The sequence below is a fragment of the Dipodomys ordii genome, unplaced genomic scaffold, assembly GCF_000151885.1.
Source record: "Dipodomys ordii isolate 6190 unplaced genomic scaffold, Dord_2.0 Scaffold8, whole genome shotgun sequence".
Taxonomy (NCBI): domain Eukaryota; kingdom Metazoa; phylum Chordata; class Mammalia; order Rodentia; family Heteromyidae; genus Dipodomys; species Dipodomys ordii.
Window position 1 is genome coordinate 16,615,666 of NW_012267224.1, and position 27,017 is coordinate 16,642,682.

Genomic DNA, 27,017 nt, shown 5'->3' on the forward strand with positions numbered 1-27,017 from the left:
CAGAAAGACTCTAGTACACTCGATGGCAAAGCATTCTGGAAATACCTTTAGGAAATAAAAACATTTAACCTCCGCACATTTTACAGGTGAGTTCCTCCACACATTTTATAGGCAAGTTCAATTTGGCAAACTGTTTCAGAATTCCTCCAGGAAAAAGAAAAGGTAAGATAGACAGAAAAACACATTAGCCTGGGCTTTATCTTATTTTGTTTTTAGGGTTCTGAAGGGAAACATTTCTTTAAGAAGCTTTTTAAGAATAATTTATAAGGCTTGTGTAGTATTATTGAACGGATTTCTACAAACTCTTCCCTGGAGCTGTGGTAGGGCAGGTGGTGTAAAGTTTCAACAGCTTTCATAAAAACAGCCTCACCACCTGGTGTCAGTTTGGTTGCCTCCAAATGGGTATCTTAAAACCTCTTTTTAACAACAGTGTACACACAGCAGTTACATCTGTATTTGTGAAGTGCTCCTACATAGGCCCTCCAGTTTGCTTTCATTCCCAAGGACCACCAGTTATTGTTATCTTTCTAAAGACTATGTTCTTAAATGTTAAAATGTCCCAAAACCGGACAAGCATGCTAAAAGACAGTATTAATTTAAGGTGACAGAGGCCACCGAATTGTCACCTTTAAAATCCCCCAACTGGAATGAACCTTAAAGGCGCTATTTCAAATTAATAGTGTCTACTCATGATGGTATATATGTCATCAGATATGCATTTCTCGCTTACTCTCAATAACCTCAAAAAAAGAGAGGATATCCTCAACATGCTATTCCATATTTACCTTCCTTATTTGCATAATCCTAAAGGATTCTAGCTTATTTTATTTTCTCATCTACTCTGACTACAATCTCAAAAAGTTTAGATTTTTGCTTTTTACCTACCATTTTTAATAACTTTAAAATTAATTTAATACCTTAATGTTTATTAATTTAATAAAATGATCTTTAATTAGTTTAATGTGTTTTCTTATTATTCTTTGAAATCTGAAGCTACTAAATGATACTGCATTAGAAATCTTTTATATAGAGTCAAGAGCAAGGAAATAAACCAGTATTTCAGTGAAATGGCAGTATTTTACTGAAGTGTACTTTGAAGCAAATAACTAACAATTGCCAAGAACTAAATGAATGACAAAACAAGCACAAAATATAACTTCTCTTCAAACCCAACTTTGAACCCTTCAAATGAGGAGGGAAGGAAGTATTTAATACCAAGTTCCAAGGGCCAGTGTTAAAACCCAAATTTTATTTTTAGTATTTGTTCTTTGTTTGGCTAGTATCTGCTATTTGTTCATACCTCATAGGCACAATGGGATGTTTTGACTTTTGTATTTATTAGATAATCACCAACTCAAGGGTAATGAGCACCTGATCACCTTAAACTTCTATATTTGTTCAAATGCATCTCTTCTAAGGTATGTAATGTATTATTGTTAATATTACTGAGATTTCTATGACACCAAACCAGAACTCACGCTTCTTAAGCTTTCTCCATTGTTTCCGCTCTCCCCTGCCTTGGGTACCCATTATTGTACTTCTCGCTTCTATGAGATTAACTATTCTCTTCCTGGCATATCTTACTTAGCACAGCATCTTCTAGGTCTACCCCATGCTGTTGCAGTTATGTGCAGCCTGAATTTAAAGTGCAACTGCTATTTTTTATTTTAAATCTCACATATGGCTTACCATTTACTGAATGCAGTATACAAAAATCAGTATTATTTGCATCTCTTTCTTCTATAGAGCCATCTTCTAACATGAACTAGCTCCAAGTGAAGATGATCAACTAAGCATCTACATTTAGTTTCATAACTCTGCAAAATACAAAGACATGCCTTCAAACCAGCACTGATCCACAGAGATGACAGTAACAACATTTACAAATCTGGAAAGAAGAAGGGCTAGGAACTATCTTTGAAACCTTAAAGGAAGCGTGGACCAGTGAGTCATACTTCAATCCTGGCTACTCAGGAGACTAGGATCTGATAATTAAGGTTCAAAGCAAGTTTGAACAAACAAGAGACATTTTTCCTTCAATGAATCAGCAAGAGAGGCAGAAGTGGAGGTGTGACTCAAGTGGTTCAGCATTAGCAGCTGCCATGAGCCAGCCAAGCATGTGCAAGGCCCTGAATTCAAACCTTAGTGCCATCAAAATAAATAAAACAAAATTCAGTACACTAGGGATCTAGAAGACCATGGGTTTCTGATCTGATAAAGATTGTCACACATGATAAATTATCAATATACCTGGTTAGAAAAAGAAAATCAGAAGCCAGGTGCTGGTGGCTCACGCTTGTAATCCTAGGTACTCAAGAAGCTGAGATCTGAGGATCAAGCCCCACGACCAACAAAAAAGAAGAGGAAGGAAGAAGAGGAGGAGGAGGAAGAAGAAGAAGAGGAGGAGAAGGAGAAAAAGAAAAACAGGTATGGTCTATATATATATATATATATATCATCTATATTTTCTCAGGAATATTTAAGCTCTGCTTTATTCAAACAAAGGATGGGATGGGAACAGAGAGATAATGATATGAGATTTAGGGAAAATAAAAACACAGAGCTATGCATAGAAAATCCCCCGACAGTAATACGGAAGAAAGCAGGGTGACTGTTGTGCAACAGGACTGGGAACAACCAGCCTAATAAATGAGTTCTCTTAGGAGGCTATGGGTGATGAAACTGGCAAGTTACTCCTTTGGTTACTTCAGAGATTTATACTTCCAGGAAGAATCTCTGGACAAACAAACAAGCACATCAAAAAAAGGTAAGCCAACAACCACCACCGTAACAACAACAAAAAAATCAGTGATTTTTTTTAACTCCAGAAATAGAACTTGTAAATGAAAGCAAATCTAATTTTCTATGCTACATGATTCAAACATGTATACTAAACACTAGAAAGCATACAAAGATAGATTTGGAAAGACCGCTATGTAACAATAGCATTTATAGTCATCAGAGTACAGAACTTAACAAATACAATCCAAGTATTTCAAATAACCATATTTTAAAAAATGGGGTTTATGCTAGAAGAAATTGGTGGCAAAAACAAATACAATCTTCATACTTGTACATCTATAATTAACTGAAAAGTTTTAAAAATCAGAATAAAATACATAGGCTAAATGTGTGGCTCAGCAGAAGAGCGCCAGCAGCACTAAATTAAAAGTAAATTCAATTAAATACACAAATAAATGACAAACCTGAAGCTAACTGCCTCTTGTAAAGAAGATGAAAGGAAGTTGCCATTTTTTAATAAATTATGTATTAAAGCACTATGTACTTTAGTAACAATTCTAAAAAATACCAAATATAAGGTATTCTGTCAAGGTAAGAACTGACAAAGACTCAAGTTAACATTATCAATGGTCACCTCCAATAAAAGTCTTCTTCTGAAGAAAAAGAAAACTGAGTTTACTGAACACCAATTAAGTGTTGGGCTCAAAGTTACCTCCTTTTCCAAGGATTCTCATTGGGGACATTTTCATCTTGACCTTACACTTTTATGTGAGGAACAGAAGTACTGAAAAATAGCACATTTGAGACACACAGCAAATGAATGAAATCTTGACAGAATTTTAGGTTGAAGACACTGCAAGTGCTCTTGCACAAAGACTCTTCCCCTTTTAGTTATGTTTACACTTATTAGGATCATAGAAAACGGTTTCCTATTTTGCTATTCACCAGGTTAAACTTTTATATCTGGATTCTAAGAGAGATGGATATACTTGTTATATAATAAGATATACTTGTTATTATATAATAAGAGTTTTAGTCAACTATCTAATCCAGTTGAAGGGTTCTGAGCCAAATTTGGCCACCGCCTGTACTTTTAAATAAAGTTTTACAGAAACCCAGTCTCTTTCATTGGTTCACATATCTTTGGTAGCTGCTTTCATGCTACAGCTACTGAGTTGAATAGCTGTAACAGAAAGCATTTGGCTGTGAAACTTAATACATCTACTATTTGCCCCCTTTATACAATTTATACTATTTTTATACTATTTTATACTACTTTATACAATTTATACAAATTTATACTATTTGCCCCCTTTACTCATATCTGCTGTAATGGAATACCAAACGCCACCTCAATCGGTGAATCCTGTAACAGTCATGGGGCCATGAATTTATAAAGCTCAGCAAATTTTTCATAAAGAATGAGACATCCTCAATTTTTCTAATTAATGAGCATCCTAACGGCCCTCAAAATAGCTCCTACAGTCTAAGAACAAATTTTACATTCTACCTAGAATCTAATAAACACATGCTTCTTAGATAATTATGTGCATTTCTCTTTAGCTATAATAACATAATCAGAGAGTTTTAAAAGTTCCTAGTGAAGAAAAAAAAAACTTTAAAAAAGAACGTTTTATTTACTTTTCTACCTCCAATCATATATTGGCACTCAAGAGAAAAGCCACCAAAAATTCAATTATTTCCTTCAAAATGGAAAAATATAAAATCTAACAAAAATTACAGCATCTAACCTTAGGCAAGTTCCAACTAAAAAGGATACAAAATCAATGCTTTGATTTAAAAAAAGAGAGGAAAATGTTCTAATCGTCCCAGAGGTGGCCAAAAATGGTCATGTTTTCTCCATCCAGATCCCAGGTGCTGAAGGCTGTACCAAGGGTCTGCTGACTCTTTTTGTGGTGATAGGAGCACCCTAAACACTTCAAGTGTACAGAAATGAAGCTCTGAGAACATTCTGTGTCACTCCACCAATGTGAATATGCAAGTGCTGATTCATGCTCTTAATATTTAAAATCACATTTGTCAATAATGCTGACAACTTATAAAAGTAGGAAATACACGGAGTATACTACTTTGTCATCAAAATGCAGCCAAAAGGAACAACACTAAATAAGTGATACTAACAGTACAGTACTTCAGTATGTTCAAAACCACATTTTGTAAGAAAAATAAAATCTATCTATCTAGTATTAACCATGTAATTGCTAATCATAAAACTTGTGGTTTTAAACATTTTTTAGAAAACATAATTCATGCTCTTTACATATATATGAATTATAATATGTAAGAAATATAATTCTGCATCCATTAGAATTCTGCTTCTCCTTAATTCTAAAATGATTTTAGTTCAAACAAGTCTTTATACAAAGGAGTATATTTTCAGGGAAGTACTAAAGAAAGCCAATAAACTCTAAGTACTCAACAAATCTGCAACTTAAACATGGGCAAATAATTGAATAATTCATGAGAACCATTTTGAGTAAATACTTCAAAAAAATACTGTTTTAAGTGACAATGCCAGGGAGAGTGTCTATCCTTAACTCCTCCAATCCTACCTACTCCGGATACTGAGATCTAAAGATCTAAAGATCATGATTCAAAGCTAACCCAGGCAGGAAAGTCCATGAGATTCTTATCTTAACCACCAAAAAGCTAGAAGTATAGGCGTGGTAGAAGTGATAGAGCACTATCCTTGAGGAAAAAGAAGCTCAGAGGTGGCACTCAGGAACTGAATTCAAGCCCCAGGACCAGCACCAAAAAAACAAAAAACAAAACAAAACAAAACAAAAAAAAAACAGGATTCCAGGAAACAATTCTAATTAAATATAATCCCTCTCCCAAGACTTCTCAGTATAATGCATACAGGATATAAGTTACTTAAATATCTGAAATAAAACTACTTTAAAATATTTTAAATTAATAAAATTTTATTTAAAAATCTAACTACAATAAGTCTCATATTCCCAAACAGAACACTGTTTTGATATGAACAAAATCCACAGTGTGGAATGAATAACATTAATTCAACTCTCTACTGTTTTCCTTTGTTATAAATTAGGACACAGAATAGTGTACAACGGTGTGAGATTAGTAACTAACATTAGGAACCTAGATACAAAGTACTAGCTTTCAGTTATTTAGAACCTCAATGAGCACAGCACTGCACACATCCCTCTTATGTCTAAAGGCTAACATCTGCAAAAGTGCGCTGAACATCCTAAGAAACTCACTGCAGGGAGATGTGAAGGTTGGCATAGGAAACTCACAGGTATAAAAATGGACAAATGTGAACTTTTCAAAATCTACTTACGAAATGAAAGACGAATAAATACATACCCTTGAGGAGAAAGCTTGTCTAGCCATCCAGCTTTAACCTTTGTTGGAGAAGATCCATAAAAACAGGCGTAGGGAGAGATGGCATTTGAGGAAAGGGCTGAGGGCTCGGCATTTCCACTTGTTGAGCTTAAAGGATAACTGTGCCTGTTTACAGAGTCTGAATTTAATGTTTTTTGGATCTTTGACTTAGACGCCTTTGAATTTTTCCTTTTTAAACTCTGGAAGCATTCTTCTACTGTTGAGTACTCTGATTCAGAAGTAGAGTCACCTAGAAAATTGTTTTTATCCTCTCGAGGTATCCAAATATCTTCTACTTTGTCTTCGCCAATTTTCTCCTTCCTGTTATCATAGATGCTAAATAGAAAGAAAGAAATGGGATTCAAGTTTCAACGTGCTAGATGAGACTTACACATTCACTATTTCTTTGTTATTGTTTGTTTGGGGAGTTTATTTTACTTATAAATAACCAATCATAGAAACCAAAGGCCAGAATAGTCTTAAGAGTTCAATTACCTTCTCCGATAATTTTCAAAACTTCTCAAGAAAAATGAGAAGAAATACTCTTGCTGGGCACCAGTGGCTCATGCCTATAGCTCCTTAGGAGGCTGAGATCTAAGGATCAAGGTTCAGAGCCAGCTGGGCTGGAAAGTTTATAACACTCTTATCTCCAAGTAACCACCTGAAAACCACCTGAAAAACTTTGAGCTGTGGCTCAAAGTGCTATATTTGAATACAATTAAATTGTAAGTATAATTTAACCTGGTTCCTTTTGGTTCTGCAAGTTTGGTGCAGGTAGTAAGGATGGAGACTGATCAGTTTTTACATCTCAATTTAAATATCATAAGCATAAATCAGTGACTCCACTCAACCTCTAATATCTGGGCAACATTATAAAACATTAGGTTATCTGTACATATTATTTCCAGCTCCCTGCCCCTTTTCAGTTAATACAAGTTCTACCATAATGTAATAAAATGGAGATGATATCTGATTGCTCAGAACGTCAGTACTGTTTCAGTATTATGTTTCACACTCCACATTTCTAGCCAAAAAGTATTGTCCTTGTATATTCAGAAGGTAAACAGTGTAGAAGGCATAATCATTGAAACTCATTAGCTAAGCACATTCCTATAGATTTAAGAAATGTCAGGATAAATTCACTCAGTAACTTATGCAAAACAAAACCCTTAACAAGGAAGTCTTTGCTAATGGATGAAATGGTATGCCAAAGAGTCAAATTACATCTTTCCAGATGCCAGAAAGCTTTAAAAAACTATGACTTATTTAAAGAATGATTTAGCCTAAGCCTTTTCACTTTTTGGATTATAATGGATTCACACCAAAGGCTCACTGCATGATTGTAATGAGTAACACAACAGTGTTACCCTTAGAAAATGAAAGGTAAATAGAAAATAAAATGAATGCGAGATAATCCAGTATTCCAAGAAGTTCTGATAGAAAACTGAGGGGAAAAAATACAAAATCTAAATTAATGCCTACAAATTCTGCTTCATTTTGTCCAACACAATAACAGAGTAATCAAGTCTCTTCCCAACAACGAAACTCTAACAGAAAGTACATACTATATTTGTAAAGTTCTACAATTAAGCAGTATTTTTCTCACTGCTCTTTTGCCTTTAAATTAATGTAACCTGCCATCTTTGAGAGGGGCAATGGGTGGACTTAGAATAAGACAAAATAATCTCCCATATAATTGTTATTAAAAGCCTAAAGGAAATTTTTGAGTTTATCCAGGTAACTATTTTCTTAGGACTAAAATATAAAACTATAAACCACAGCTTAGATTTTAAAACATTTATTCTAACAAATGACTCGTCAATCATGAAATGATACCTTGATCTGATTAAAAAAGAGTTCCTTGAAGTGGCTGCTTCCTCTTTTTCTTCTTTGGTCCAAAATTCATTCCTTATAGATCTCTTCTATTTAAAAACAATGTACAGTTAATGTTTTGCTTTTGGGTTCAAAGAGTGTCTCACTGTGGCAATGTTTTACAAAGATATACAATATCTGACTTTAGTTCTATTAAATGTCCCATTGCTTAGATTAACATTATTAGTAAAATATGTAATTAGAGAGATTACATTAAACAGCAACCTTCTGATGCAACTTTCTGATTATATTTGAATTATACCTCAGCATTGAAACTTAGGACAAAAATGTTCTGTAAGAACAAACTCATACTTTTACTCCTCCCCGATACACGTTTTCCCTCAACTTCTCTATTGTCAAGACCAAGAAATAAAGCTGGAAAGTAGGAAAAGTACTACAAAGGAAATCCTGAACAATAAACTAAGTAAAATACATAAATAATCAAAAACTAGCATATTTAAGAAGTCTGTATTTGATTATGAAGCAGAGCAAAATCTGAGGAGTTTTTGTGTTTTCTTTCCCTTACCAACAGTAAGTTTACCAAGTGGCAAATTTTTAAAGCCTATACCTAAAAGTAACATGAAAATGTGTTTTATGATATAGTTTTTTTCTATTTTTAAGATACAGTTTTTCCATAATTTTATTGAACAGAAACTTTACTCTCTAGAAATCTCATTCTTCAAAATCATGCATTCTTCAAACAGTGTATAGGAAAGTAAAAAGATACATATAATCAATCAGTAGGGTGAAGAACTGATCATGGAAAAAATGAAACAAAACATATGGGACTAACCTTGGCATTTTCTAGATTTTGGAAGAGAAAGGTCTCTCCATAAGGAAAGATGGAAGATGAATTCTCCTCATTTGAATCTTTTGGGGGAAATTACAGAATGAAAATGGAAAAAGATGAATAACATGGAATAGTTGGGAGGGGAAAAGAAATAAAAGCATGTATTTAAATATTTTGCAGCAATATCAGAACTTAAGCATTATTCTGAGAGAGTTCAAAATTATGTTCACAATTCTTACTTCCCCCAGGTCAACTATCCCCATTACAATGCTTTTAATGCACCACTCCCTGTATACACTAATTCTTTCACACCCACACACTCACTTTTCAATTATCACAGTGCTGACTTATGATCTAGATTAACATAACCAAGTACACTGCCCACAGGAAATACAAACTGCCCTGTGTCATTCAAAATTCTAATTCCTAAATAAGAGGATATTCTCTATGATATGATCTTAACTCTATTGTCCAAGAAACAATTATAAGCAGATCACTACCACATAGTTATTAAAATCTCAAGATCTATTTAGTTGTTTATCACCACTATGAACACACCTGTAATGATATTATTTCAGGAGAACTATACTTAATCTCCAAGAAAGAATTCATGCTACTTGTATTTCTGCTCGGGCAAATTTTTTCAAAGGCAAGGATAGTCGATCATTTGCCCTGTTATTGTCACGAACACTGTTCCTCACCTTATATAAGCAGAATTTTCCAACAGAAAGGAAAGCTCTGCTAAGCACCCATTTACCACAGCTATAATGTCAGCTCTTTCCTGTTACCATGGAAAAAAGCACTTTCCATATATCTCTGTCCTGCAGCTCAGACCGCCTGAAACCATTCATTTTAGTTAATTGTCTTCAATTTTGACTAATGATAAGTGAAGCTTGCTTAAAAATTCTTTTTCGATAAGCATGTACAAATTTTGGGGTGTCTGAGTATATATTACAGTCTTTTGTTCACTTACCTTTAACACTTTTGAAGTACTCTGAACACTGGCACAGTTTCTCACATTATTTCCTATTTTACAAGTGGGCTGCCCTTCTCAACCACAATTTTAACACATTTTTAAGACTATCAAATGAGTAGGAACTAATTTATAGAGACTTACTTTTCAGTGTCACAGGTTTTCCAGGTGAGGTAGTAACATTTCTTCTCTCACGGAAATAGCTTAAATCAAAGGAAAAAGTTATGAGTTATTATTTACTACCCTGAGTAGTAAGGAAACATGTGGAGACAGCAACATTCAAAGTCTGATTTGATATGAAGAAAATGGCTAAATTACACAAATACATTTTCTATACAACATTTTAAATGGAAAATTAAAAAAAAATTACAACAATGCTATTACACTTTCAGTTAAAAGCGCAAACCAGTAAGTCAAACACCAATTTCAGAATACTGGTTAAAACTCTTGCCATGGAGGGAAGACGCAAGAAAGAATAAGCCACTAAAATTTACTATTTCTCAACCCACTGAAGTTGAGGTCTACATGACAAAACTACTTTCAATCAAGATGGTATATGGTAATATCACTATTTTTAACTACTTTCTATATGTCTGATATTTGACAAATTAAAAATAACTTTGTCTAAATATCTTTGTTGTGGTTTTTCATTTTTTTCCTTAGTGATGATTCATACCACAGTCACTAGTTAAACTGTATAAACTAAGAGGATGCTTCTACTCCCCCAAAGGAAGTCATAATTTTACTTCCTCTTTCATCACATGCCTTGTCTTCCTTCTCCCCTTACCCAAGATTTCAGACCAGGGTTCCTCAAGTATTCCACCAGAAATATACTAGAATATGTATATAATTAATGAAAGGCACAGAAATTGTCCCGTATGAAAATGAATGGAGGAAATTAAATACATACAGTAGAGCCTGACTTAAAGATTTTTAAAATAGGGAAGTTTTTAATTGAAACTTACTCTTAATAAAATGTAAAAATATATATCTGAACAAAAGTAAAATTTAAATACCCAAATAGTAAGAAAATGTAAAAAAAAGTGTAAATAAGAAAGCATCTATGATTTTGAGTCTATTAAATGATTTGATAATAAGTTCTGGTAATATTCCTCCAATATTAGTTTCATTATCTCTAAGTCCCTAAATTAAGCTTTTTTTTTCTCTTTCTGAAAATAGAGGAAACCTACTGATTAATCTACTGAAATCTACTTACCTCTTAGAAAACAGCCTTTGTTGGGAGATGTATTTCTAAAAAATCTATGAAAATACCTAAGACCCATTCCTTCAATAGAGAATTTGCAAATTCCTGTGAAAGCAAATCTGGCTGGTATTATCAATAGAACTATGTCATATCAAAGTTCTTATGTTAAATGCCCAATGCAATGTAAATATATTTGGGAGATAGAGATTGCAGGAGTAATTAAGGTTGAATGAAATCATAAGGAGAGAGTCCTATTCCAATACGACTGGAAGCCTTGGGAAGAATAACCAGAGACAGATAACTCGCTGTCCTTGAGCCCAGGCTCTGAGAAAAGAAAGTATGAGCAGACATCAAGAAGGCCCCTGAAAGTCAGGACAGTCTTGTGATCATCCAACCTCCAAATTTTGAGAAAATAAATTTCTTCTGTATAAGTCACCAAGTTATGGTTTTTGCTATGGGTTACAGTACTCAGAATGGTCAAAAACAACTTGTTTTGATATCAGAATTAAAAGGGTTCATTTAAAAGTTTTTAAAAGAAAGAAAAATCACAAATATATATAATATACGTTTGTGTGTGCGCGCACGCGCGCACCACTTCCAGTTTTCTGGTGGCTAGTTGAAAATAGCCATATAATGAACTTCCCTGCCTGGGCTGACTTCAAATTGCAGATCTCAACCTCTTGTGTAGCTAGGACTATAGGCTTGAGCCACTGCACCGAACTTACTTATATTTTTATCACTTAAGCTGCCAAGAAAAGCAATGACATAAAGGTAAATGTCAAACATCTATGACTTAAGCAAAGCAATCATAAGAAAAAATAATGAAGGCCCAGTACCTGTGGCTCATGCCTGTAATCCTAACTACTTAGGAGGCTGAAATGTGAGAATCGCAGTTCAAAGCCAACCCGGACAGGAAGGACCATAAGACTCTTATTTCCAATAAACCACCATAAAACCAGAAGTGGCGCTGTACCTCAAGTGGTAGAGCGCTAGCCTTGAGATGAAGATCTGAGAAACAGCGCCCAGGCCCAGAATTCAAGCCCCACAGCTGACAAAAAAAAGAAAATAATGACGTGCACACCATATTTGTATCATTTCACAGAATGTTTCCAATAACATAGATATCACAAGTGGTTTTTTTTTTAGTTGAATTCCAAGGAAAAAGTTCTATAGTCCTCAGGCAGCAGTTTAAAACTGACCTGTGGTTACCATAATCCCTACCTAACACACAAATCTGAATTCACAAAGCTGTGATTTACAGCACAGACCAATGATGTGAAACTCACAATGCAGGGATTACCTCATTCTGCAAGTTTCTGCAAACTGTGCTTAGGATAGGAATGAACATTATAGAAAGATTAAACTATACAATGATAAAACATTATCATGATCTTTTTTTTTAGTGTACTAGCAAGAGTTGTAACATATAGTTTTTTCAAACAATGTATAATCTTTACTTCATGAAAAATAAAGTACAAATGAATGGCTATAACTTGGAAGTACCCCAAGCAAATGAATACATGTTCTTATTCTCTAACAATGAATCTATGAATTATTAATCTATTCATTTAATCTAGGCACTAGTAGCCTACATCTGTAACTCTAAATCCTATCTGTTCAGGAGGCTGAAATCTGAGGGTTACATTTATAAGCAAGCCCTAGCACGAGTGAGGTTCTTATCTCCTATTAATTACCAAAAAAGACAGAAATGGAACTGTGCCTCAAATGGTAGAGGAATAGCTTTGAGGGGGAAAAAAAGGTCAGGAATAGCATCAAAGCCCTAGTTTAACCCTAGGGGAAAAAAAAAGACCACCAGAAACTTTATTTGGATTTTCAAGCAAAATTTTGCAAATACTGAAATAATTTTCCTGTTTTTACATAAAACTCATCAAGAAAGCATTTTAAAAGGGAGGATGGAGGCCTAAATTTTAGGACTGTTAGCATGTTTCCACTATAAAGTAAAATGTGAAGCTTTTTCTGAAAATGAAAAGCCTATGATGTGTTTGTAGCTTTTTCTTTTAATTCAGCAGGGCAAACTGCTACAATTTATACTTTCTATTTATACATTTTACATGAAAGTGTGTACAACAGTGTTTCTCATATCTATTACCTATGTACACCCATTTTTTTTCATGTTAGTCTCACTCCATAGCTCAGACCAGTCCCAAACTCTACACAGCCTGGCTGTCCCAGAACTCACAATCTCCAGCCCTTTGTTTCATGAGTGCTAGTATTATGTAGATGTATATACCACTACACCTAGACCAAGATTTTTATTTTTAATAAAAGCTCAAGGAGAGCTGGAAACTGCAGGTTCAGATTTCTGTTTTGTAATAGATGTGCTCCCATTATAGCACAGCTGTGCGTACCACTCCTTCCCAGAACTTTGGGATCCTTACTTTCCCCTCTCTCCAAACATTCAGAGGCACTTTGTCTAAAAATAAACAAATGAATAAATAATAAAAACAAAAAGGTTTTGAAACCTGTGCCCAGGGTTAAAATAGTTGCATAAAAGATAAAAAATTAAAATATGCTAAATTATAAAGAACAGAAAGAAAGGTACATCTTTCAGTGACTTGGGAGTACTTGTTCCTTCATGATTCTCCTAAAAAAGATCACAGGACAGCCCCAGAGTTCATATGAAAATAACAAGATGCCAGCTGAACTCAGTTTCTGTTTGGGACAACAAAGAACTCCAAGTTAAGTGTGAATGCCTTACCTCTGGGTCTGATCTGACTTCAACAGATAAGAGTTAAAGACTTACAGAGAAACTTCTCTGCAGAGGAAAGAAGGATGGTCAATAGATCCATGACGAAATGCTCAACCTCCCTAGCCATAAAAGAAATGCAAATCAAAACAACATTGAGATACCACCTCACCCTCATTAGAATGGCTATAATCAAGAACTCTGGAGGGGAAATTGGGCAGAAGGGAACCTTACTGCATTGTTGGTGGAAGTGTAAACTTGTTCAACCACTTTGGAAAGTAGTATGGAGGTTCCTCAAAAGACTCCACATAGAGCTCACCTATGACCCAGCAATCCCACTTTTGGGCATTTACCCAAATGTTCACAAACAAGACCACATTAAAGCTACCAGCACGACTATGTTCATTGCAGCACTATTTACTATAGCTAAGATATGGAACCAACCCAGATGCCCCTCAGTAGATGAATGGATCAAGAAAGAATGACATTGCCCCATTTGTTAGGAAATGGAAAGACTTGGAAAAAATTATATTAAGTGAAGTAAGCCAGCCCCAAAGAAACACAGGTCCCATGGTTTCCCTTATTTGCAATATCTAGTATATGTCTGAGTCAAGCAGAAAATGTCAGATAAGGTGATGTTAGGGAAATGAACCCAAAGATATGTACTCAAATGTTTTTTTTCTTTCTTGCATTTGTTTCTAACACATTTGTAAGATTATTTCTTTGTTGTTTTGTATGTTCCTCCTCCACAGTATAACCCCTGCTTCCACTGTATTTGATGCCGGTATAATTTGTGGAGGGGAAGGGGAAAAACAAATAGTTTAAATAGGGATACAGGTGGACCCATTGCAACAATGAGATATACAAGTCGGTATGTTGAAAATGAACTTTACAACTTTGGTGGGAGGGGGGAGTAGGGAAGGTGGGGGAGGGGGAGCAGGGAGGATTGGGTGGGGGGGCGGGGGGAGGATGGGAAGGGGAAAGAAAGGAGGAGGCTACAATGCTTAATAAGAAATGTACTCATTATCTTGCCCATGTAATTGTAACCCCTCTGTACAGTATTTTCACAATAAAAAAAAAAGAACAACAACAAAAAAAAGATTCCACATAGAGCTCCCCTATGACCCAGCAATCCCACTTTTGGGCATTTACCCAAATGATCACAAACAAGACCATACTAAAGCTACCAGCACAAATATGTTTACTGCAGCATCATTTACCATAACCAAGATATGGGACCAACCCAGATGCCCCTCAGTAGATGAATGGATCAAGAAAATGTAGTATATACATATACAATGGAATTCTATGCCTCCATCAGAAAGAATGGCATTGCCCCATTTGTTAGGAAATGGAAAGACTTGGAAAAAATTATATTAAGTGAAGTAAGCCAGGCCTAAAGAAACATAGGTCCCATGGTTTCCCTTATTTGCAATGACTAGTATATGGCTGAGTCAAGCAGAAAAGATCAGATAAGATGATGTAAGGCAAAATGAACCCCAAAACAGGGACACAAGTGGTTTTTTTCTTTCTTGCTATTGTTCCTAACATATTTATAATGTACCATGTGATTTTTTTTTGTTTCTTTGTATGTTCCTCCCCCAAGATACAATCCCTGTTTTCACTGTATTTGGTGTTGGTATCATTTGGGGAGGGGAAGGGAAAAAGAGAAAATGTTTAAATAGGGATACAGGTTGACCCATTGCAACAATGAGATGTAGAAGACACTATGTTGAAAAACACACTTTACAATTTAGGCGGGGGAAGGAGGAGTGTAGTTGTGGAGATAGGAGGAAAGGGATGGTAGGGGAAAAACAAAGGAGGAGCTAGAGCTGGGCACTGGTGATTCTATGCCTGTAATCCTAGCTCCTCAGGAGGCTGAGATCTGAAGATCATCGCTCAAAGGCAGCCTGGGCAGGAAAGTCCCTGAGACCCTTATATCCAATTAACCACCAGAAAACCGGAATTGGCACTGTGGCTCAAGCGGTAGTGTGCTTGCCTTGAGCTGATCACAGAGACAGCACCCAAGTACGGAGTTCAAGTCCCACGACCGACAAAAAAAAAAAAGAGGAGGAAACAATGCTTGATTAAGAAATGTCCTCAATACCTTGCTCATGTAACTGTAACACTCTGTACAGTATTTTCACAATAAAAAAAGTATTTAAAAAATAAAATTTAAAAAGCTACCATGAGGTGAGATTCCTTGTCTTCCATAGCCCTACCTGGCCTACCCCTCCAAAGAAAATGAACAGGCACAGGTGTGTGGTTCAAGTGGTACTAGAATTGCCTAGCTGTATAAGGCTCTAAGTTCCAACCCCTGGGACCAGAGGAGGAATGTGAGGAAGGGGGCCCAGGCAGGGTTTCAGAAACCAGTCCAAGCAAGAAAAAGACAACCGATGACTAGAATGTCCATTCTGTCAGAAGTTAGAAAAGAAAGGAAAGTGGAAAAGGGAATATAAAAACATCATTGGTAAACTTTATTATGTGACCAAAAAAGATTGCTCAAGAGTCTATCATCTGCAGCTTTATTTAAAAAGACCTGAAAAGAATCATGTTGAGGGAAGTAAACAAGCTAAGAAGAAAAAAGCACCTGTTTTTCTCTCATATGGGAATGTTAGACATAAAGAGAACCACCTATGTAAGCATATACCAGGCCATATGCAGAAATATACAATCAAAGTAACTAAGATGACATCCAAGAAAGCAAGGCTCCTGATGTCCTCCTTTGAACAATTAACACTTCAACAAAATGAAAATCAGGAAGTAGAAACATGTCTTTACCAGGGGCAAAAAAAAACCAGAGGCATGGGTGAATGGGAAGAATGGTGGGCAACTAACTAGCCATCCATGAAAATGTAAACAGAACTAGGAAACGATGAGAGATGAGAATAGACAGGAGAGGGGGAGAAAGATGGATGGAGCAAGATGCATTGTATTCATAAGGGGGTATGTGAAGCGAAAACCTCCTTGCACAACTATTTTAAGATAAAAATTAGAAAAACCTGACATAAAAATAATCACAACATTTTTTTACTGTGAAAATACTGTACAGAGGGGTTACAATTACATGGGCAAGAAAATGAGTACATTTCTTATCAAGTATTGTAGCCTCCTCCTTTGTTTCCCCTTCCCATCCCTTCCCATCTTCCCCCCGCCCCCCCACCCAATCCTCCCCGGGCCCCCCTGCCCCCCGCACCAAAGTTGTAAAGTTCGTTTTCGACATAAGGACTTGTACATCTCATTGTTGCAATAGGTTCACCTATATCCCTAATTAAACAATTTGTTTTTTCCCTTCCCCTCCACAAATTATACCGACATCAAATACAGTGAAAGCAGGGGTTATACTGTGGGGGAGGGACATACAAAGGAACAAAAAAATAATCTTATAAATGTATTAGAAACAATCGCATGAAAGAAAAAACATTTGAATACATATCTTAGGGTTCATTTCTCTAACATCAACTTACCTGACCTTTTCTGCTTGACTCAGACATACATAATTTTTTCCAAGTGTTTCCATTTCCTAACAAATGGGGCAATGTCATTCTTTCTGATGGAGGCACAGAATTCCATTGTGTATTTATACCACATTTTCTTGATCCATTCATCTACTGAGGGGCATCTGGGTTGGTTCCATATCTTAGCTATAGTAAATAATGCTGCAATAAACATAGTCATGCTGGTAGCTTTAGTGTGTTCTTGTTTGTGAACATTTGGGTAAATGCCCAAAAGTGGGATTGCTGGGTCATAGGTGAGCTCTATGTGGAGTCTTTTGAGGAACCTCCATACTGCTTTCCAAAGTGGTTGAACAAAATCACAACATTTTTAAGTTATGCAACTGCTATTTGCAAGACAGGGGAGGATAACTAAGAAAAGTAGACAGTCATGTGGGAAAAAATGTTTCATTTTTTTATTTGCCCATTCATGATCTAAACAGCATAAAAGTAGTTTCCAATTACTACCAGAATCCAAGAAAAGGAAAACTGCTCTGGGTAATAAATTGAAAACCATGCTGTGATACAGCTAGTGCTAAATTATTTACTACTAATGAAAGAGTAAATTAGTTAGGATCCAGGGTCCCTGGGACAGCATCTTGACTAGCAAGAGAAACACTGTTTCAAAATTCCCCTTCCCCTCTCCTCCCTTTCTCTTCCTCCCCCCACCATTTCTCTCCCTCTCTCTTTCCAACCCCATTCCCCCAATTTCCCCACCCCCCTTACCCTCCCTAGATCTTCTCCTATTTTTTTGATGACCTTCCCATGACCCTGGGGAAATGTATTAGAAAATGTATTAGAAATTAACAGTAAGATTTCATCTTCCAAGCTGGGAGCTACTGGCTTATGCCTATAATTCTAGCTACTCAGGAGGCTGAAATCTGAGGATCATGGTTCAAAGCCAGCCCAGGAAGAAAGTCTGTGAGAATCCTATCCCCAACTAACCACCAGAAAACTAGAAGTGGTATTGTGATTCAGAGTGGTAAAGCACTACTCTGAGCAAAAAGAGCTTGGGGACAGTGCCCAATTCCTGAGTTCAAGCCCCATGACCAACCAAAAAATATTCATATTCATCTTCCAAAATGCCTAATTATAGGGACAACCATTCAGAGCACAGCTCAGGGTATTCAAAAACCCTAAACTCAAGAGCCACCTGGGAAAAATGAAAGGATGGTTGAAGGTGAAGGCAGCGGTGGTTGATACTTCTGAATAAAGTTCCTCACAGTCACCCTCTGCTGTCCTCGATTCTTTGGTCCAGTTCCTGAGAGGAGAATCCAAGAAGGCCATAGCAGCACTCTCAGTAGAGTTGAAACACTAGCAGGCATTGTCTGCTGTTGAGCTGCAACACGAAGCAGGCTTGCTTGATACAGGGTTGCAACCCTAGTGATCTCTGCCAGCTGCTGACCTGAGAAGGGTTGTGTAGAGCTCTGCACTGAGAGCAACAGCAGAAAATTCTTTCTCACTAATCTTCATATTATTTCCTTTCTAATTTTCAAACACACAGTCAGAAAATTAACAGCATACCGTGTGATGCATTGTATTTATAACGAAAGGAGTCAAAATAGAATACTCTGCCGTATTGACTATTCTGAGTTGAAGGCATTGCATATGAATGTTGAGAAGGAAAAAAGCAGGTGTATTCTGGTCTTGCTATTGTTCCTCAGAAGCTACAGTGGAAATTCCCAGGTGAAAAAAGTAAAATCATATCCGTAAAGACTGAAGTGAATATAGTAAACATCTGAAAGAAATCTGTATAGACTTTGGCTGGACAATCTTTCCATTTAAAAAAAAAAAACTCTCCCAGTGTTATAGTTACTTTATTCCTATTTGCTACTCTTTCTGTAATTCAGTATGTAAGACTCTGACTCTGAACTGCTGCTTCTCAGGGCTTTCATCCCAGTGAGGACTGGCTTCTACACTGAGTAACATTTATAGTTACTTGTAATAATAAACTTGTATGTTTTTCTCTTATTAATCACTCATATCAATTTAATCCTCAGACCCAGCATAAAGACTCCCAGAAGATGGAGGTACGGTTTTGTTTCCCTCTACAACTACATGAGCTTCTAAAGATAACAAAATCCATGGGAAATAGCACACACTGGAAAGCAAAGATGTTTATTTATCTCTAATTACCCCTCTGGTTCCCCAAAGGGATTCTGTTCTGATATAAAGTCTACAGTCTTACTGTGTGAAGTCTAGTGTTGTTTGTGGTCTCAGTCTGGGCTGAGACCTTCACCCAGTGTTTCTGGGTACCAGTCACTGTCAAGAGACAGAATTCAGAGATGAGACAAAAGAAGAAGTTTTATTACAGAACAAGAGTACATATTCAAGAGTGATGCCAGCTTCTCAAGAAAGTTGAAAACCCCTGAATTTGAAATTGTTCTTTTTACGGGAAACTTGAATGGAGGGAGGATTATGCATGGTTTAGAGTATAAAGAAAAGGTAGAAAATTCTAGGAATTACTTAAGATTTTTCCTGGAATAGAGTTTACATTCTTTTTCTGTCCTCACCTGGAGTTTACAGATGGGCCAAATGTCAGATATGAGAACAACCAATTCTGCAAAGCTAATGATAAAGGAGATGCCATCTTAATAAACAGCGCTATAATACAGCAGTAGATCTGATCAGCCTCTATCCACCATGCAGTCTACTTTCATTTTTTAATGGCTACATCAGGGTCTGATATCTCAAGAACTGATTTTCATTGAGTTGTTTCTAGTTGCTGGAAAGTGAGCAAAATACTTTAAATCTACAAGATTATATAAAATAAGTCTGTGACCATCCATAATCCTAAGAAATAACCCAGCTCATATATACAGTCAACATTATTTTTGTTTATGAAGGGTAAATATTTACTAGTGGAATGAAATCCCAGCTTACTACCCATGTGATTCCAGGGAAATTAACCTACGACTGTAACCTTGTGAGTAAAAGAGTGAATACTACCTACTTTTCAGAGCCACTATGACAGACCCAGATAACCGAAGCACCTAAGCGTTTCATGAATGGCAATATTACCACTGAATTCTATTAAATACCAGACGTTGCTTTTGGCATTAGTGACAGCAAGTTAAAAAGGAATTCACTAGAGCCACTCCCCTCAGAATTTCCATTCAAATATACTGAAGATACGTGAATTTATCAATTACAATCTGTCCTGTTTTTTCTCTTCCAAATGCCAAACTGCTACATTTTTTTCTTTTGCAAATATAACTTGCAGTTTAATTACCAAAGTGCTTAAAGGCCAATGTCTGAAGCACCTACAGATTCAAGCCTAGCCAGGGGTATCTTGCAGAAAAGCCAGCCTGCAGCCTCTGGGGGAATTCTACATTGTAAAACCCACCTAACTTGAATAGCTTCCTGCTTCCCAGGAGAGTACAAGTAAGTACTGCCCTTCTACAACTACCTTCGGTATAACTCTGAGAAACGGGGAAAGGTTCCCGCTGTAAATCAGCTGACCAGTTACTACAAATATGAATAACCTGCTCTTAATTTGTAGGAGAACTCTTTGGAGTTCCAGATTTCTGCTCTTCCGGCACCTGGTTTCATACTAATCTGTTAGTAACTTCTTTTATTTGTCTTTACGCTTCATACTATCTTTACAAGTCCTTACATTCCTCTTTCTATCCTTCCCATCTAATGCAAGGATGAACACTAAGTTCAGTACTTTTGTGCTGAATTATTAATTGGTACCAAGCACTGTGCCCAGTAAAATAGATATAGACATTAAAAACAAGTTCCCTTCCAAAGAACAAATGATCTCATGGACAGACAGAGTCAGCAATTCAAATACAAGAACAGCACTAATAAAATACTATAATACCAGATGTAGAAAGGTTTGAGAAGAAATACCTATAGAGAAAAGCCCCACCCTTCCCACTCAAGAAGACATATCAGGAACAAAATACCAGTAGACCCAGGAGGAATGAGGTAGCAAGAGCCTAGTGTGCATGCTATTTTGAACATCCTCTAAGTTAGAAACAATCAATCAGCATAGGAAAGAAACAATCAGCAAAATCACCAGTCTCCAATGTCTCCAATCTTACATCAGCAGCAGCAAGAACGGTAGCATTTTCCTTGAGTGGACCTGTCCACTGACTCCTCTTAAACATCTCTTCCTAAGTAAACCTCTTACTTCCCCTGTTTATTTGTCTTAGTAAATTCTTTTACCAGTTCTTGGCTTCCAAATCCACAAAATTACCCATGTGGATTCAGGGGAAAAGATGTACCACTCAGTAAAATGGAGAAAGCTAGAGAGTCTTAGGTAATGAGATATTAGAAACATACTCTAGGGAAAGAAAATATAATATGAATAGCATGGAGGAAATATCTGAAAAGAGCACCAAGAAAAATTTGGTGGGATCAACAGACTGGTCAAACTTAGAAAAGAACCCGAAAAACAGAAACTTAAAAATAACTTCCCCCAAACTTGGTACTTACAGTTCACTGTGTCTTACCTTCCCGAAACTCCTTTTGACCCTGGAATCTCTGGTACAGGCCGATGTCTTAGCAGAAAAGATCGAGAAGGTCTGGAAACCAATTTGCTTCGACTTCTCATAGGTGACAGGATCGGAGAGGACGGAACATACAAATCATTGATAACCATTTCTCCTTGAAATTCAAAAAAAGGGGCTGACGGTGAGCTTCCTAATAAACTATTGGTTCCATTTTCAGAATTTGCTTCGGATGTCGAGTAGTCAAGGGAAGAAAGACATTCAGGAACTGGATTAGGAAGTTCACTCAAATTTTCTGATACCAAATCAACCTTTCCTGCTTGTTGTTCTTCGGTTGTACAATCCATAGACTTCTTTGACACCGAAGAGTCTATTTCATTATTTTCACTACCAGATAAAGTATCATGAGAGCTCAAATTCTGGTGTATTTCATCTCCTGTGATAGGCAAGTCATGTTGAGAAAGAGATAGCTTATCATCTGACATAGGATTCTGAGGATTCTCCATCCTAATGTCATTTTGAGTGGGATTCTTTGAACCGGTCTCCAGCTGTGTCAAGTCAGATGGTTGACTGTTCCCAGAATCCAAAGGTTCTATACAGATGTTCTGATCTGGAGAGGTAGCAGGGTGGTGCTCTTTTGAATTGTCCACATTCTTTGTTTTATGAACATTTGCATATATGGGGATTTCTTGCATTTTTGACAAGATTATCTGTAACTGCTTCAGTATCCTCCTGCGATGTCCTGTAGGTGATATTCCAATTTTGTGCAGCACGCTATCATCTATTGATGCGCAGTCCTTCACCGTATAAAACCCAAACTCATGGAAATGTAAGAGATACTGCTCCAAATTAATGCTCATTAGGAAATCTTTGATATCAACATTTACTTCACTGACTGAGGACATAATGGTGGCTTCATTCCTAAGCTGAGTAACAACAACAACAACAAAAATGCTCAACAGAGATACACACACAAGATGCACTTCACCACGGGGTATTACTGTGCCACTGCTGACAGAAAAGTTCTTCAGAATGTTATTTTCTCCATCATGAGCACTTCATGTACATAAGCCTAGAAAAAAAATAATAATTTTAGTGTGGGTGTGTGTGGGTGTGATTTCATTGGTGCTAGAGATTTAATCCAGAGCCTTACTTTCAGCAAGCATTCTACCCTTAAGCTTATATACTCTTAACCCATGATACTTTAATCAGTGAAACCTAGTTTTTACCTAAAACTTTCCCTGAAAGACAACGTATAACAGAAATTAGGGCACTAAGTTTTACTCAGGACTTTGGAATCTTTGTACACTGGTTTGCATGGCCCAGAAAGCCAATTCCCAGGTTTAATATAAAAGTACCAGAGAGAAGCGATAGCTACAGTAGAAATCAAACTATGATTTTTCAAAAAGATTTTTTTAGAAAATGATTCACTCCCAAATATACCATGAGTGAGGATCAAAAGTTTTTCATCTTACTAAACAATGTGCATGTCCGATAGATTAATAATGCTAGTTCTGAGAGCATCTGTAGAAGGGTTTTATACTACACATTCAATAAGTACAAGACAGCTACTTAAGATATAAACTACAGAGCAATAAAATGGTAACATTTGAGATGATCTTTTTTTTTTTTTTTTTTTGGTTGTAGGGCTTGAACTCTGGGGCTGGGGCTGGGCGCTGTCCCTCAGCTCTTCAGCTCTAGACTAGCGCTCTACCACTTGAGACACAGTGCCACTTCCAGCTTCTTCTGTTTATGTGGTGCTGAGGAATTGAACCCAGGGCCTCAAACATGCGAGGCAAGCAATCTACCACTGAGCCACCTTCCCAGCCCAAGATGATCTTTTCTATTAAACAAAAGCTTTATGAGCTAAAGAGTAACTCCCTACATTTGAGCCTCTACGTAAAGGGTGAAAAACCAAGTCTAGGACAAAAATTTGCATTAAAAATCAAATAGCCATAGATGAAGTGTGTTGACTAATGGTTACAGACAGATATATTCTTTTGATTCCCAGATTTCAAGTCATTTTGCTTTAGAGTAGCTAAATATAAACAACTTTCTTCTTTCACTTCACTTTCTTTCAGACCTGTGAAAAGCAGACAATATATTTCTTTCACATTTCAAAGAAGCAGGCAGAATTATATAAAGAGAATCAATACTATCAAGTAAGATAAGAGCAGTTGAATAAGTGATTCTTTAGTGTATGAGATATCAGGAAGTATGCTAATATGAAAGTAAAAGGTAAAAGTTTAAAGGTCACATTTTACTCCAAGGTATATATAGAAACACAATTCAAGTAAGTCCATTTTTCTACCAACAACATAAAGTTTTTTAAGTCAATCTGTCTCTAAGCTGGTTATACTAGTGGAATCATTCTATGAAAATACACACATACAAGTTTCTGCATATTATGCTGCAACAAAAAATACAGAATATGCATAAAACCCTCAGATGAGTAATAAGATTCAATAAAACAAGGTAAACTTCTCTGAGCAAGCTTACTGAAATGCTTTTGGAAATCACAACTAGAAATTAGACACATAAAGGCCCTGCTCAGACTGCCACATACGATGTGCCAACCTCTCAGCAGACATTGCCTTGGGAAAAAAAAAAAAAAACACCAAACACAAAGCGTGTCACTTCAGTGTTACTTCATAGAGAAGTGTGATTTTTTTTTGGCATAACACAAATGAAAATAACCACTGAAAGTCGTTAAAATAAGTATTATATAATTTACCCACCGTAGGAAATATTAATATGATGAATTGGTCAGTGATTTAAAAGGATGAGAAGCACTTTCCTTTTGGATGCAGTATAGAAAGTTATGGGACACGTTTGTCAGACTTAAAATTTTTTTATTAGGACACAAACACACTCAACAACCAACACAACTCTCTCTCTCTCTCTCTCTCTCTCTCTCTCTCACACACACACACACACACACACACACAACCTCCAGATCCTTCCTATTTGTATCATCATCCAGCCATCATCATTCTTCCATCTCATTTACCACATTCAAGGAAGCAAGTTAACTGATTTTACTTTTTGCTATGGACAGGACTGTGTGTTCCCTCACTTCAATTCATGTGTTGAGACCCTAATCTTCAATGTAACTACGCCTGGGACACCCCTTCCCCCGCAGGAAGTAAATAAAGTTAAAATAAAGGTCATGAGAATGGGTTTCAGATACACCAAATCACTTCACTATAAGAGACACGGAGTTGACTCTTTCCCTGCCCAGCCCAGCACACTCCTCACACCTATCTCTACTCTGAAAACCAGGAAGAGGCCTTCCACCAAGAAGTGAATCAGCCAGTCAACAACTTGACCTTGGACCCCTCAGTCTCTAGAACTGTAAGGAATAAGCCACACAATCTGTAGTAACTGTTTACAGCAGGTTACTTAATATACTACTCTATTCTCATTACCTTTGCCATGGTTCACATGCTGATCACACAGTCTCTGAACAAAATCCCTTTGCCATCATCCCATCTATCACTGAAACATTAAATACTCAAAGTGTCAAATCTAAGTCCCTTAGCATGTCATGTCATAACCTGGTCTCTCTATAATAATAATAGCAAAATAATAACTACTGCTGTAAACAGCAATTATCAACCAGGCATCAAACCTCATAAATATGTCCTGCAAGGTAGGAGTTGCTAGTAAAAACTTTAGGCATTTTACTCAACCTGTGTCCAACATTCTACCCACATCCTTCACTCATGTCAGTACATTATTGCTGATCACTCCCCTAAGGGGACAAGCTGTTTAAAGTCTCCATTCCATATATATATATATATTACATCTTCTTTTCCATGCACCATTTAAACTCTGATTAGGCTGGTTTGACTTCCTTTGGAAAAGCATTAAGTCAAACCCCTAAAAGATAGAATGAAGTACTCCTTTCTCCATAAACATCTATAGTGAGTATCCCAGAGCTTGACACAGTGTTTCAACCTTATTCGGAGATGAAGCGTAAGAGGAAAGGGTGGTAGAAGTGGCTGAGAGGCCCAAATTGTTCATTTTTTTTTGCCATTTGTGCTTGTGCTTGAATTTATGTTTTCGTATACAAAATCACCCTTTCTTTGGAGTATATACATATAACTTCCTGTATGGCTGAAACAAGGGTGGATAGACCAAGTGCTCTACTTACAACCATCTCTCCACTATCATCCCGATGCTGAAGAAACTGATTCCTGGTCATTTCATGGAAGAGGCTCCCTTCCTTGGCCTCTACAGTCCTCTACAAGTTCAGTGCCAGCATTGTCCTCCATCCATGTGACCTTTTAACTTTCTGAACACCCAAATTCTTCAGAGATTCAGTTCTTAACTTAAAGGGAATACTCCAAAGCAAGTCACTAAATACAAAATGGACATGTATAACTCTATGAAATTCTACCAAATGAGATGACTTTAATAGGAAAATGAAATCCTCCCTGATCCAACCTCCAAATGGACCTACTCACAGACAGTGGCTACTAGGTGCTAGTCTGTGGATCTGCTGGACAGCCACAATTGTGTAAAACAGGAGCAGAGAGCCATCCCACAATTGTGGAAAACAGGGGCAGAGAGCCATCCCTGGAACACACACTAAAACTAACTGGGTTGTGTGGCCAAACCTGGTAATCACAGTTGCAAATTTGTTAAACATCTAAACATACTCTATACCTGGCCACCTTAGTCTAAGCTCATCACTCTACTTACTTCAATGAAAGTTCTTCTAAATAAACTGAACATGAATCTGGAGTCAGAGTAATCCAAGTCCCACCTCCTCCCTTTTCTAGGATGATCACAGGCACATACAGATTTCTGTATTTCCTGTCCTATAAAATGCAAAGTCCAAAAGGCCTAAATTTTAGCACTGGTGTAAATTAAATGAGAATCCAGCCCAAGTATTAAAACAATTCTGAGACTAGTGATGGTTAGGAGATATTTACTTCCATCACTACTTATTTTCACCACTAAGATGTTCCAGAGCAGAATATTATTTCCAATTTTTTAGGAGAGAAAACATTAATGTTCAGATAGGATTATAAGCCCCATGGGAGGAGAGCATCTTCCATGTCATAATAACAAACCAAGTCCAAATATAGAAAACAGCCTAACTGCATAAAAATCATACAACAGAATGTAACTGAATTGCATTCAATTATAAACTACACATGTGATGAAAAGATAGGTTTAACAAACATAAGATCACAAAACTAAAAGGAAGCTTAGAAAATAGCTACAAAAAATTATATTAAGTAAGCCAGGCCCAAAGAAACATAGGTCCCATGGATGTTAAGCGAAATGAACCCCAAGATAAGGACTCAAATGTTTTTTTCTTTCTTGCGATTGTTTCTAACATATTTATAAGATGATTTCTTTGTTGCTTTGTATGTCCCTCCCCCATGGTATAAC

General features: G+C 36.6%; 1 protein-coding gene across 2 annotated transcripts in view; it reads right to left on the bottom strand.

Annotated features, from left to right (window-relative positions):
* Arap2 (ArfGAP with RhoGAP domain, ankyrin repeat and PH domain 2) overlaps positions 1 to 22,683 on the bottom strand; it is a 143,953-nt gene extending 121,270 nt beyond the window's left edge. The window contains exons 1-5 of one of the 2 annotated variants that reach the window (XM_013009096.1): positions 21,615 to 22,683; positions 9,894 to 9,952; positions 8,780 to 8,856; positions 7,951 to 8,036; positions 6,097 to 6,450 (exon numbers count right to left, since the gene is read on the bottom strand). In XM_013009096.1, coding sequence (XP_012864550.1) covers positions 6,097 to 6,450; positions 7,951 to 8,036; positions 8,780 to 8,856; positions 9,894 to 9,952; positions 21,615 to 22,516 — 1,478 coding nt within the window. In that variant the 5' untranslated portion in view covers positions 22,517 to 22,683. The remainder of the gene's footprint in view (positions 1 to 6,096; positions 6,451 to 7,950; positions 8,037 to 8,779; positions 8,857 to 9,893; positions 9,953 to 21,614) is intronic. The other variant, XM_013009097.1, reaches the window with a different exon arrangement.
* Positions 22,684 to 27,017: the final 4,334 nt, after the last annotated feature.